At 36.0% G+C, this 13,935-nt stretch overlaps 1 protein-coding gene across 1 annotated transcript in view; it reads right to left on the reverse strand.

Moving 5' to 3' along the window:
• The window catches only part of LOC114038079 (ankyrin repeat domain-containing protein 26-like), a 100,883-nt gene that overhangs the window by 37,013 nt on the left and 49,935 nt on the right, over positions 1-13,935 (reverse strand). Inside the window, 5 exon segments of the mRNA XM_027855184.1 lie at positions 1,487-1,670; positions 2,514-2,727; positions 5,067-5,205; positions 5,865-5,914; positions 7,730-8,014. Of these exon segments, the coding sequence (XP_027710985.1) occupies positions 1,487-1,670; positions 2,514-2,727; positions 5,067-5,205; positions 5,865-5,914; positions 7,730-8,014 (872 nt within the window).

Genomic DNA, 13,935 nt, shown 5'->3' on the forward strand with positions numbered 1-13,935 from the left:
GAGAAAATTCAGAACTCAAGATCTTGTGGAAGTGAATGTTGAAAACTAAAATAAATTAATTTAAAAAAAATTTTAAAGACTCAGATGCAAAAAAATGAATTATACCTTTCAAAATGAACATTGGATTACACTAAAAAAAAATGCCTTTCTACCATTATGCCAAATTGTGTACTTGCTCTATGCGAGGAAGATGAGTGGTTAATTTAATATTTCTTCCAGTGTCTTTCACAGGGCATTGCACATGCCTAATAAATGTTTGTTAAATTGAAAAGAAAAAAACAAACAAACTTGAAGACAGTTGGAGTTTTCTTTTCTCAAGGAACATCTCCATTTCCTTTAACTGATCCTCACATGCCATGGACTCAAAGCCCTTCCTCATCCTGTTTGCTGTCCTGCTTCCTAGCTACCAGAATTTTGTGGTAGCCACAAATGAACAAAATACTACAGGTGAGGTCTGACAAGGTCAGAGTACAGAAGTATTTTTACCTCCTTGGTTTTGGAAACTATACTTCTCTTAATGGGATTCAAAATTACATTATCTTTTTTTTTTTGTTTTTTGTTTTACAGCACTGATTCAAATTATACTTAGAGCTCACTACAATTCCTACATTTTTTTCAGACAAAATGCTATCTAATCATATTTCCTCAACTTATATTTGTGAAACTATTTTTTTAACCTAATTATAAAACTACATTCATTCTTATTGAATTTCATCTTATTAGTAGGTTCAGTCCAATGCTCTGACCTATTAAGACTTTGCCTTTCTTCCATTTAGAAAGGCTTGGATAATTTTAATTGCATAAGTAAAAGCTAAAGATGGTAGAGAAGAATAAACTTTTCTGAAAGACTGAAGGATGTATGGTAAAGTGGAATATAAGGAACAGTGAAAGGGACTGAACCTGCAATTTCATTATCCTAGAGAATTTTCATGTAAGGAATATCTCTCTACCAACATAGAGGAGTTATCTGACACTTACAGTCTTAGAGAGGCTGAGGATAGAGCAGTGGTGTCAAATAGATACCCCCAGTTCTGTGTTTTGTGAGTAGCTTTTGGGGAGTTTCAAACCTCTGGCTTGGGCTCAGATGAAATGAAATTGCCCAGGGTCACATAGTCAGGATGTGTTAGTGGCAACACCTGAAACCAGGTCTTCCTGAATTTGAGGCCAGTTCTATCCACTACATCATACTGATTCTCCGCCATGAGACATACTTCACAAAGTATTAGCTCCATCTTACCTTTTCCATGGCTGTAATTTTACATTCAAATGCTAAAATAGGAGAATTTTTTCTTTATTTTTCTTTATGTACTTATGAATACATATTTATGAATGACTGAACCCAACTTAGTTATACTAGACATAAATATTATAATCCTTTTTTAAGATTAAAAAGACTTCACAGTATTCACCTGTCCATCCCCAGGGAACCCATAAATATTCTTAACAAAGAAAAGGCGGAAATACTGACTTTTAAATTCCAATTTACCTGTTTCAAAGTATTTCTTACTGTTCTCAGTTCAAGCTCCAGAGTTCTAAGAGTGAATTCAAGTTGCTGTTTTAGCTCCACTTCTTTACTATGTTGTTCTTCTTTTCTTCTTAACTGTTCTCTAATTTTTTCAAATAGCATTTCGGCAGTCACTCGCTTTACTTCCTCTTGCTTCAGTGTAAACCTAGATTAAAATTGCTCTTTTTTAACATCACAGTTCAGTAAAAATAAGGAATGCCCTTTGAGTATGTTCATCTGGACCTCTAAAAGAAAACAACATTAATTTGGGGGGGAACTGGATCCACCATCAGGAAACTCCCAATACTAATGTAGATAGGTCCCTGCTCTACAATTTCAAGCCTTAGACTGTTGCCTGGGGCACTGAGGATTATGTAACTTGCTCAGGCTCACACAGTCAGGATGTGTCACAAATGACACATGAAGCCATTTCTCTATCCAGGGCATTAAACTTCTATCAAAAATGTATCATATAGTTCTTTGGATGCTTTGGCTCTTTGTATTCAACAGACAGAAATGCCATAAATTGGATATATATGTCCACCTACTTCCCTCCTTCCCTGCCTGCCTTCTTCACTTTAAACTTTTATTGACCTGCACTACAGAGGAGCTAGGGGAAATGACTTTTTCAAAATTCCTGAGTTTTGATACATCTGAATGACTGGTGAAAAATCTAGAGGGGGATACAGATAAAATTCTTGACTAAAATTAGATGTGGGAATGATTTCTACATTTCCCTCATCCATTTTCCCATTACTATTGATTATTCAGAGTTGACTTTTACTTCATTTTGAAAAAAAATGTAAGAAATTGTGGTATAGTTTTGAAAATTCACTAAAAATGCATCTCTAATGGATGTTCACATAATAAAAAGGATTAAGTAGGGCTCATTATATTATTATTTTAAAGATGTGTCATTTTTGCTTTCCTAACCTCAAATCCTCTCTCAGAATGCTTGAACATAAAAGAAATGCTTTCAAGTCTTCATTGAAACTCATGAGTTAGATACCTGAGGCTAGAGAGTTCTCTGTCCCATTCTGCTTTTTGATGCTCTAACTGGGATTTCATTTCTCTTGATTCTGATAATTCTTCTTGTAGTCCAGTAATCTTGTTTTCTAAACTCTTAACTTTTCCGGCGAGTAGTGAACAATGTCCTTTTTTAAGTTCTACCGATCGTTCATATCTAAGAACTGCATCCTGAATTTTCAAAAGGCTAATAGGATCTGTACAGAGAAAAACACAAGTAAATAAAAATATGAGTATTTTAAAATCTTCAGGACAGAAGCAGTATACTTAGAATTCTAATACTCTGGCAATGACAACATAGTATCCAAATATAAATCCTAAGGAGAAACTGAAATACTATTTTGTCAATTTACATTGATTTTGAAAATAACCTATTTCCCTTTGAGTAATATGGACAATTAAAAAGAATCTCTAAGTTACTCATTACTTTATAAAAAAGCCTTTTGAAACCTCAGAATTCTTCACAATATGAGAAAAACATAACGTGAAATGTAAAATTTCTGATGTGTACTCTGGGGGGGACAAATGAGATAAATAAAATGGATTATATATTTAATATTTATATATTAAAAGTATGCTGAATTATTTTATAAGTATCATAAATGCATTTTATTTATTTTGTCAAAAGATTTACATTGAATTTGAAAATCACCTATTTTCCTGTGGGCATTGTGGACAATTAAAAAGAATCTCTAAGTTACACATAACTTTATAAAAAACCATTAGAAACCTCAGAATTTTTTACAATATTAGAAAAATAAATGTGAAAAGTAAACATTCTGATGTGTACTCTGGGTGGGACAAATAATATTAATAAATAAGATTAGTAAAATGGATTATATATTTAATATATAATATTAAATATATAAACATAATTAAATATATAATATTACAAATATTAATATTACAACTATACTGACTCATTTTATATGCATCATAAATATATTTTACCCTAAATAGTTATATGTAAACACTGCTTCTTCTTTAGAGACTTATAATATAAGTCTGTATGTAACATTCATACAATAACATCCATCCTCATTTATTCATTGGCCAGACTTCTGGTAACATTAACCAAAATATAGCTGAGATACCAGAAGAAAGTGAAAAAATCATCTGAGCATTAAGGAAAAAAAAACTGCCACAAAACCCAGGCACTTTGTTCTGAAGAGAGATACATAGCCAAATTTAGACCTAATCCACAGTTAGAAATGTGTGTTATATCAAGTTACAGATTCAAGAGGCTTGGTTGTCAAGTTTCCCTTGGCAACTTTCAATTCTTCATACGATTCAGTGTTTAGCAGAATTGAAGCAGCAAGGAGAGAACAGAGCTGCTAGAGGTAGACACACTGATTGTAGAGGGCGGTGAAGCTGGCATTAAGGGAAATCATAAGCTCAAAGATTCAAAGCAAAAGAAGAAACTGAGGCACAGGGAAGTTAAAGAACTTGGATTGACACAGGTAGCCCGTGTATAAGGCAGAATATGAACCTAGGTATTCATGGCATTGTCTCCAGTATACTATCCTATATGTCATGCTGACAGAAGAATTATAAAAACTAGACAGAACATATGTGAGATTGTTGACATTTTTGACCATTCTTTCCAAGAATGAGATCACTCCTGATATCTTTATGCATCTGGTCATGTCAGTCTCTTCAATGGTTCTCTATTGTTAACCCAGCAAATAAAATTCATACACCTTGTCCTAGCATTCAATATTAGTAACTCACATCAAGTAACATAGCACATATAGGCTCTCAACAATCCTGTGAAGTAAGGTATTTTATAGATTAAGAAACCAAAGCTCCAAGTTTAAGGGATTTGTGTATAGACACAAAGCTAGGCCCTCTACAAGTTTGTAACACCCTACCTTTCCATATTTACTTCTTACTGCTATATCCTGTCCAGTAAAACTCCATTTTCACTGTCACTTTCCTGCCTTTTTGCTCACAGTTCTCATTCTTGAAATTCTCACTTCATTCTCCTATACTCACTCGCATGATCTACGCCTACTGAATTCATACCCATCCTTTAAAACTCAACTCAAATGGTAGCTTTACAAAGAAATTATTGCTTCTTGATAGTTAACGTTCTTTCCCACTTTGAACCTCACATAGCAGTATGACAGTACTCCTCAAGTATTTATGCATTTTTTTAATATTAGAGTTATCTAGGTAGGCTATATCCCCCTTCCAGATTGCACACTCAACGAGGACAATGACTGTGTCTTATCTAAACTTCTTGTATGTGGCACACAGTAGGTACTTAATAATTCTTTTTTGAATTGAAACAAATAGAAGGTCATCTTCTGTGGCTGAAAAATTCATCACCCTGAAGCCTCCAAAATCCCTTTCACCTTGGCAAGGCCTGCCAGAGATTAGGCTCCAATGTCAGAGCCTCCAAGAATCCAAAGTCAAATCTATTTTACTATGAGTCAATGAAATAGGACTTCAGGGTTATCTTCTTGTATATACCCACATCTTTGGTTTCTGTTTAACACTGGTATTTTGTTAGGTAATTTAAGAATATTCTTACCTTTACAATCAACACTAAGTTGTTCGATCAATAACAAAACATTCTTATTGTTTAAGGGAGGTAAATCATAATCCTCTGTAGCTATGTCAGATGACTGAGTGAGGTCATCAAGATCACCTGCATCCATCTGTACTTGGTCCTATAAAATAGATAATAGCACTGTAAAATAATAAAAATTTACAAATAATAACAATGACTAACAATTATGTAGTACTTTAAGGTTTTCACAACACTTTATATACATTATCTCATAACATCCTCACAACCATTTTGTGCGATAAACTTTACTTATAATTATTTTACCAATGAAGAAACAGGCTAAGAGAGGTTTGGTGACTTCTCCAGGATAATACAGCTAGCTAGGAGCCCAAGAATGGATTAAACTCAGGTCTTCTTTACTCTATCCACTTTGTCACCTAACTATGTAGAAGCTGAATTATTTAGGAATCTTATGAAAATTATCATAAATAGTTATATCTTTTACAGATAATAGTCTTTATTTAATTTATGGGGAGAAATGAGGGAATATCCAGCAATATAATTAGTTTTCTAGCATTCACAATGGGCACATTTCACTAGGAGATTATTTCTAAAAGTATCCATTTTCAGATTAAAGAATCATACTTTATAATGCAAAAAAGGGGTCCTATCTGTTCACTGAAACATGCATTATTTTCTAAATCAGTTTAAAATGTATTTAAAAGTGAACCAAGTTCTGAAAAACTTCCAATAAAACTATCATGAAAGGCACTTTTATTCAAATAAAATATCAGAAATTTGAATGTTATTTTTACATACCTGTTCCTGGTCACTTTTATCAAAACTTTCTTGGCCTTCCTCTGATGATCCTTTAAATTCCAATTCTTGTGTTAATTCAATATTGATATTTAAGTAAAAATTTATATTATTTAGAATTACTTTTTATATGATTGAAATCCCCCCATTAACAGTAATGGCAGTTATCACAGCTATAATTTATCTATTTTAAAATAAGGTATAAAAGGTCATAAATGTCAGTTTTACTAATTATGCATTTAGCTGATTATTTTGTAATTTCAATCTACTGCTACATTTTAAGTTTCTTGTGAGATGCTCACTACATACCAAATCAGAGAAAGCTGTGAAGAATGATTTATATATTTAATCAAGATGAGACTGTTACATTTGAAAATTAAGGGTAAACAGAGAGAAAATGGTCTGTGCATGATCAAATTATTAGTTAGGCTAGCAGTAACCAATAAATTTGGTTAATGGGATTTCTCAATGACCAAAGACCATGCGGTAAGGATTACTAGCCTTTATAGGGTTTGGGGAAGTACAAGAGAACAAAGACCAGAGTTGGGTAGGTAGGGAAAACAATGAGATAGATTATAGAGGAGACAGCATCATGCGGATGAGGACAACGTGACTGACAGAAAATTGGGAATGAGTGATTAGCAACAATCCCTTCCTTCTCTCTTCTGACTAAGAAATCTTCATTGCTTGAGTCCACCTGCAAGGTTATGGAGAGTGGACCAGACTTCTTTGGATAACAAGCCAGACATCCTCGAAGGAGAGCTGGAGTGTATAAAGATACTAGACTAGAGTCCTTCAAGGGTAACACATTTCCTTCACACAAGAATAGTAAAATGATTAATAACAGAACTGGATTTCTAAATTTAACTTATTACATAGGACCGATGAATTTCTGAACTAAGTTCAGAGACAAAGAATCATGACTTAGGCAGTGAGAGGACAAAATCAATTTACAAAAGGCAGAATCAATCTGATTATTTCAAAACATAGAGAGAACAAAACCTTGACGTCATGTTGCATAGGGAAATAAAAGTAAATGAGATCTGTATCATTAAGTAATTATAAGCTACTCTGATTAAGCCAAGAAAACATGCAAATAAGATATGCTGATAATACTCCAGCAGGTAATTTGAAGTTCACTGTAAAACTTTTAGTTACCTTAGAGCTACACAGAGTATGATAACACGGAGAGAAATTCACAGAGATTAACATAACTTCTAAAGATCAGGAAGATATAACTGTATGTCACAGGTCAAACAAATCTACTGAAACAAAACCAACATAAACCGTTAAACCTGAATATGACAAAATTATCTTAATTTATGGAACTTCAAAAATAATATTAAAAAGACATTCCTCGGCATGGTAATCACATTCCATTCAAAACAATGTCATGGAAACAATTACCAGGAAGCATCAACTAACAAGGTAATTTAATACTTGGGGAAAGTTAATTCAAAATGACAGAAAAAAGAAAAATCATTTATATATGGACTTCATATGTGAAAATAAACTTATATAAGCCTAATGGTTTTAGGATTGGAAACACTTAAAAAAATTAAGTAGGAAACCACAGTCAATTAGACAGGAGGAGACTAATTTAGCACACAGGCCTAAACTATCCCTTTTCCGTGTTTGTGGAATATGTTACACTGATTAGAGGAGAAAATCAAAATATCTGTTAAAAAGATACCTGCTAAATTCTAGGCTGCATGAGAGGAGTAAAGACAAGCAGTAAATTCTGTCATCACATGACTTTATCATTTATTTTGCTTACCCATACTAATAAAGATTGGAATGTAACAAATTGAGCAAATAAGCTACCCATTGAAATTTCACAATGTTAGCTCCACATGCTCCTTCATTACCTTTTTTACTTTCCTCTTCTTTTAGAGGGAGCTGTGGTTCACACTCCTTCTGAGGGACTGGTTTTTCTTCTAGAATCACATCCCTAAACTCAGTCTCAGGGCCACTTCCAGCTCTAGCTGCTTCATCTTCTTTTAAAGGAATCTTTCCAAATTCTGTGGATCCTGACTGATTTTTGGTCAGTGGCAGTGATGGGCGAGGATAATTCCCATTAAAATTCAAATCCTTGTAACTTCTGTAACTCTTACTTTTCTGAGAAGTACTGGGAGAATCCCAATCAGAAGCATCTGAAAAGGAAATACTGGAGTTAAATCGTACATCAATTCTATCCACCTGACACATTATTTAATTTTTTCACAGGATGTCACTCAAATTACCACCTAACTTTATGACTTTATTTTGTTTATTAATGCATCCTGTATTTTATCTCTTAGGTAACATGAGAAAAAAAAACAAAACTGTTTTCTTTCTTTTATTCAGTCTATCCTCTTTTTCTAGGATTACCAGCTCTTATTACCTCACGAAAATCCATTTCAGTGTGTATTCCCAAAGAACTTATTAGTAAGATCCTTGGGAAAAGGATTTTCTTTGGTAATAACCTTTTAAAAATAACATTCACATTTGACTTTTCAAATTATTTAGGATTAGGAAATGGAGTCTGAAACTGTGATTTTTAACCTGTGATTTATTTATAGAGAACTCTCAGGTGAGGAAACTACCTCTAATAACGTACACTGGTACCCTCTCTGCAGTCTTAGAGAATTGCCTAGGGCACTTAGAAGTTAAATGACTTACCCAAGGTCACCTAACCAGTATGTGTCAGAGATGAGACTTGAAACTAAATCTTTTTGGCTTTGAGGTCAGGTCTTTATTCACCATGCTAATTACACAGAAAATGCTTACAATTAGGATCCCTTCAGTGACTGTATTTAAAAAAAAAAAAAGAGAACTCGTTTATTTTAAGCATGGTTGCATTGTTTTTTTTTTTAATGTGAACTACTTTAATTTGATTAGAAGACAGCTTTTTTTTTTTTAGACTTGGATTCTTAATATCTAGCCACTGCTCAGATTCTTATAATCTAGCCATGGGCTCAGATTCTTATAATCTAGGCAATAGCTGACTAACATTCAGACCCTTTAAGAGTCTGCCCAAGATGACGGATGTTCTAATAAACCTTGTCTTTGGGTGAAAGGCTTGGGTCGAATTCTTTCAGGCAGGACCCACGTGTTGTGATTTTGAGGTCCCAGCACCCTACCACCCCTAAACCTCAACATTTTGGTGGCCTATATGGGGAAACTGCCTAAACCCAAGTGCTTCTCCAGCCAAGAGTGGAAGGTATGTAAGCCCCCACCCCCTCCTTTCTTGCTCTGCAGTTGGGGTCACTCTTCAAGTAACAAAGCTTGGAGGTGCTTTTTGGGTAGACAGTTACGAGGCTGTTTTGCACTCAGCCTGACATTCTCAGGCTCTCAGTCCACTGGGTTGGTTCGGCCCATGGACCTGGGTACACCTTCCGCAGCACAGAGGACAAGGATGGACGTCCTATCCAGACACCCTATCTGGAAGTGTATGTCCAATTCTGTCAATTCTCTTGGCGGTAGGGAATTGGGGAAAACTGCAGTTGCCTTTTGGCTCCCTGAGGCTTACTTACTCCCTTCCCTCTACACCCCTGAATCTTCCTTCATGGAGGTTACAGGAAAAGTTAGAACAGCTAAAAATATCTTGGCAGATTCTGGAGGTTTTGTGATTGATTGTTAAGGTGTTTTGAAACTCTTCCTTACAACCCTGGTCACTCCTTTCTCCCTCTCCCTTCCCTTGAGTAAAGAGGGTATCTGTTAACCCCTCTCATAAGAGAAGAGAGTTTCACCCTTTACCCCTCACCTTTGATTTTATTCCCCCCCCCACCTGGGAAAGGAAGGAGGGAGGGGGGCAGCAGTTACAGCATGGGCCCCTCTGGCAATGGCCTTGGGTCCTAGGGCAACCTTTGCCTGGAAGCATCACTCATGTTCAGCACATCCTGCTCAAGGTAAAGAAGCTAGCCTCCAAACTTGGGTAAGCATGCTCTTTTAAATTTGTAGTTTTAACTGTTAATGAGATGTTGATTCTTTGTGTAAAGTAATCTGGAAATGCATTTAACAAAATTGAAATCACCTGATTGGTAATGGGTTTGTTTCAAGTTTCAAATTGGTGAACTTTTTCCAACAGTTATGTCAAGCAATTTTTCATAATTTGGTTACCACTAAAATAATTTGACTATTGTTGGTTATTGTTTTAATGTGTAAACTTGAAAAAAAGCTTGTTTGGGTTTTGTCTTGCTAAGAATTTACAATTATATAGAAATAATTTCTAATAATTGGCTTTTTATACCAGGACAAATTTAAATTTGAGATGTAAAGCCTGGAAAAGTTTTTACTAAACTGTGATTAGTGAAACTTGCTGTGTGAGGTAAAAGCTCATAGGATTTTATTTTGAGTTGTCTACTGGGTCATAATAATCCATCAATAAATCAATAATCCACCATCTGAGACATGCCACAAGCTACTCAGAGAGAATGTGATACTGGTAGGAAGTCAGCATCGGGAAAAGCTGAGAGGACAATTTTAGCCTCAGTCTAAGATGGGATCCTCTTGGCTCAGTTTCCCCCTTGTGTTCCTTTGAAAAGGAATGTTACCCACCTGGCTATTCCTGAGTCTGGCTATGAGGTGAATTTGAGACTGCACGGTTGGAAAATTGAATTTTCTGAATCCAAACAGAGCTAAGAATGTTTTATCCTCTCATATTTGGGCCCTAAATCTAGTCCCTGCTTTATAGCTGGGTACTGCAGTCTTTTCTGTCAGATTTGTGTCTTGACACAAATTCACCTACAGTTGGTAGCAAACAGTGGGTACCAGCCAATGACCCCCCCCCATCATTCCCTGGATGCAGCCTGTGCTCTGTTCTAATCAACCTCCTCTTTGGGATCCCCAAGGCAGGGATAGCTCTATACCCTTGCCAGCAGGAAGGAGTTTCAGAAGCTGAGGCCTTTGCCCCTTACCCCAAAAGAATTTGGGTCCCATTTGTTTGAGGGGGGAATGATGAAAAACCCTGGACTTTCTCACAGAGCCAAATCTCTGGAGTTCTCCTGAGGCTATAATACCATCAACTGGTATTTTAATCTCCCTTACCTCCCTATGGCCCCAGGCCTCTCCCTTGGCCACATGGTCCAGGTCCCTGGAGTTCTATTACCTAATAGACTACTTGGCCACTCCTAGATCCCTCCCACAGTCTTTCTGTATATAAGGTCTATCTTGTCTCCATTAAGGTGCTTGGATTCTTAAAATCTAGCCACTGCTCAGATTCTTAAAGTCTAGCCAATAGCTTACTAATGTTCAGATTCCTTAAGAGTCTGCCCAATATGACAGACCTTGTCTTTGACTGAAAGAAGGCTTCGGTCAAATTCTTTCAGGCAGGATCTGCATGATGTGATTTTGGGGTCCCAGAACCCCTAAACCTCTAAACTTCAACAGACCCACCTGCAATAGTTCAAGGTAGAGGAGAGGAGGGCCTATACTAGGACAGTGGCAGTGTCTGAGGAGAGAAAAGGGTGTATTTGAGAGATGTTAAAAAGGTGAAATCTTGAAAATACAATCATTAGATATTCAGAGTGTGTGAGAGAAGAATTGAGGATGAAAGTTTGCAGCTCTGGGTGACTGGAAGGATGATGGTCAGAAACAGGGGAGTTATTGGGAGGAGAGGCTTTACAGAGAAAGTCCTGCTTTGGAAATGTTGAGTTAGGTTGAAAATGTTCATGCGATAGCTAGTGATAAGAGATTTGAAGCTCAGAGAGTATCACTATTCTACATCAAGAAATGGAAGTAATGTATATAGCTTTGATAGTTGAATACATGGGAGCAGAGATCACTAAAAGAAGGGTGGAGAGACAGCAGACCAGAAACTATGATAGAAAATAGGGGACAGAGGAAGTGGTGATGATACAAACTGAGAAGGAACAGTAAGACAGAAAGGAGAATCAGTAGGGTCACAAATAACACAGGAAGAAGGGATTATGAGAACAAGGGGATAGTTAACAGTGTAAAATGTTTTAAAGAGGTCAAAAAAGATGATGTCGGAAAAAAGCACATCCTGTTTGGTAAGTAAAGGATCATTGGTCAGAGAGAGTATTTTTAACTAAATGTGGAAGTAGTTACTAGCTTGAAAGAAGTTGGGAAGTAAGCTGAGGGCTTGGACATGGTGAATGTGTAACCAGTAAGTGCTGCTGGACTTCTCAAGAGAGGGAGAGAGGTCCTGAGATCACAGTGACCATTGAGGATTGATTTGCTTAGTTAAAAGGGAAAAGAAATACAAGCCCCAGCTTCCAAAAAATCTACCTTTTAGGAGAGTTATGAAGTTATTAAGAGAAATGAAACATCACTATCAGCTCATTTCACCCTCAGGTGACAATTAAACCACAGTCAGAAAGGTAGTTTCAGCTATTTATACTCTGAGAGCTGAACTCCCAGAGCTTGCACCACCCACATAGTTGCCAATGAATAAGTACAAACATGGAGAAAACAACTGGAATTTATCTCATCTTTTACCTAAAGAAGATAGATTTAATAACACCATTAAAACAGTAGAGAAGGGCTTAAAAGGAAATCCTGAAACTTAAATTTAAATCTTCATCTGAAAGGTTAGAGCTGGGATAGCGGGGAAGAGATAAGTGGTTGCCTTCTCAGAGAGGGACAGTTCAATTCATTCAAAGAAATATTCCATTATGATCAGAAGCCATAATGGGCAAGTTCATTAGCGCCAAGAATAGTCTCTATTTTTCCATCCCCTTCTTGTGTACCAGAGAAGGGAAAGCACTGTTTATTCTTGTTCACTTGCTTTGCTACTTTGTCCCTCCTTCTGCTTCCAGATACAGGCATAACTTTTTATTGCACTTCACAGATACTGCATTTTTTAAAAATTGAAAGTTTATGACAACCCTGCTTCGAGCAAGTCTATCAATACCATTTTTTTCCAACAATACATGCTTATATTGTGTCTCTGTGTCACTTTTTGGTAATTCTTATAATATTCCAAACTTTTTCATTATTATTCTATGTTACGATGACCTGCGATCAATGATCTTTGATATTACTATTGTGAACTCTGCCCATGTAAGATGGTGAACTTAACTGACAAATATTATATGCTTTCTGACTGCTCCACAGACAGGCCATTCCCCATCTCTTGCCCTGTCCTCTGGCCTTCCTATTCCCTGAGACACAACAATATTGAAATTAGGCCAATTAATAACCCTACAATGGCCTCTAAGTGTTCAAGTGAAAGGAAGAGTCAATTGATGAGGCAAACTACATTGTTATCTTATTTTTAAAATTGCTACAGCCCCCCCTCCTCTTTCCCAGCCCCCAATCTTCAGCAACCATAGTCCTGATCAGTCAGCATCCATCGACACAGAGGAAGACTCTCTACCAGCAAAAAGACTGTAACTCACTGGAAGCTCAAATAATGATAAAGAAGAACCCAGGCATGCTGAAGGAAATGGGGAATGAATCTTTAGAGAGATAACTGTGGAAGCAACTGATGGAACATATACAAGAGTTTGGAATCAGGCTCAAACACAGAGCTTGACTTTGGTGAAAAGAAGGGCTATTAGATACAGGAGCAGAAGAGAATAAGGAATAATCTAAGGGGATTTTGAGAAGTTGAATCTGGAATAAAAGAGAATAAGGTTGGGATCAATCAAGAATATTCTAGTTAAGATTTCTGTCATCTGATTCTAATGAATGTATCTAAGCCTATTACAGGATAGATGATCTCATTTCATGTAAATAAACACCTGTAAAAAGCAAAAAAAAAAAACAAAGAATAATCTAACTTCTCGAAGCTTAATCTTATAACTTTCAATGTGTATTACAAATTTAGCATGAAAATCACAGTATTCCCTTATAAAATAAGATAAGACTACTTTTATAACAGTTTCAAAAAGTGCAAATTAATGACAATGATGTATGAAAGGGAAAAACACCAGAATATAAAATAAACATTTAATTTTCTGGGTGTTTAAAGTTTCTACCATCCTTCACTTACACATGGCATCTCTTCAAGTTATTGTCCAATATGTCCCCTCCTTTTCACTGTCTAATTCCTGGAGTTATTTATATTCACTCCTCAAACCCTTTTGTCTGGCTTTGGGCTTGTACTGGCTTCTACTGAAACTGCTTG

The sequence above is a fragment of the Vombatus ursinus genome, unplaced genomic scaffold (assembly GCF_900497805.2).
Source record: "Vombatus ursinus unplaced genomic scaffold, bare-nosed wombat genome assembly UNPS02010788.1, whole genome shotgun sequence".
Taxonomy (NCBI): Eukaryota; Metazoa; Chordata; class Mammalia; order Diprotodontia; family Vombatidae; genus Vombatus; species Vombatus ursinus.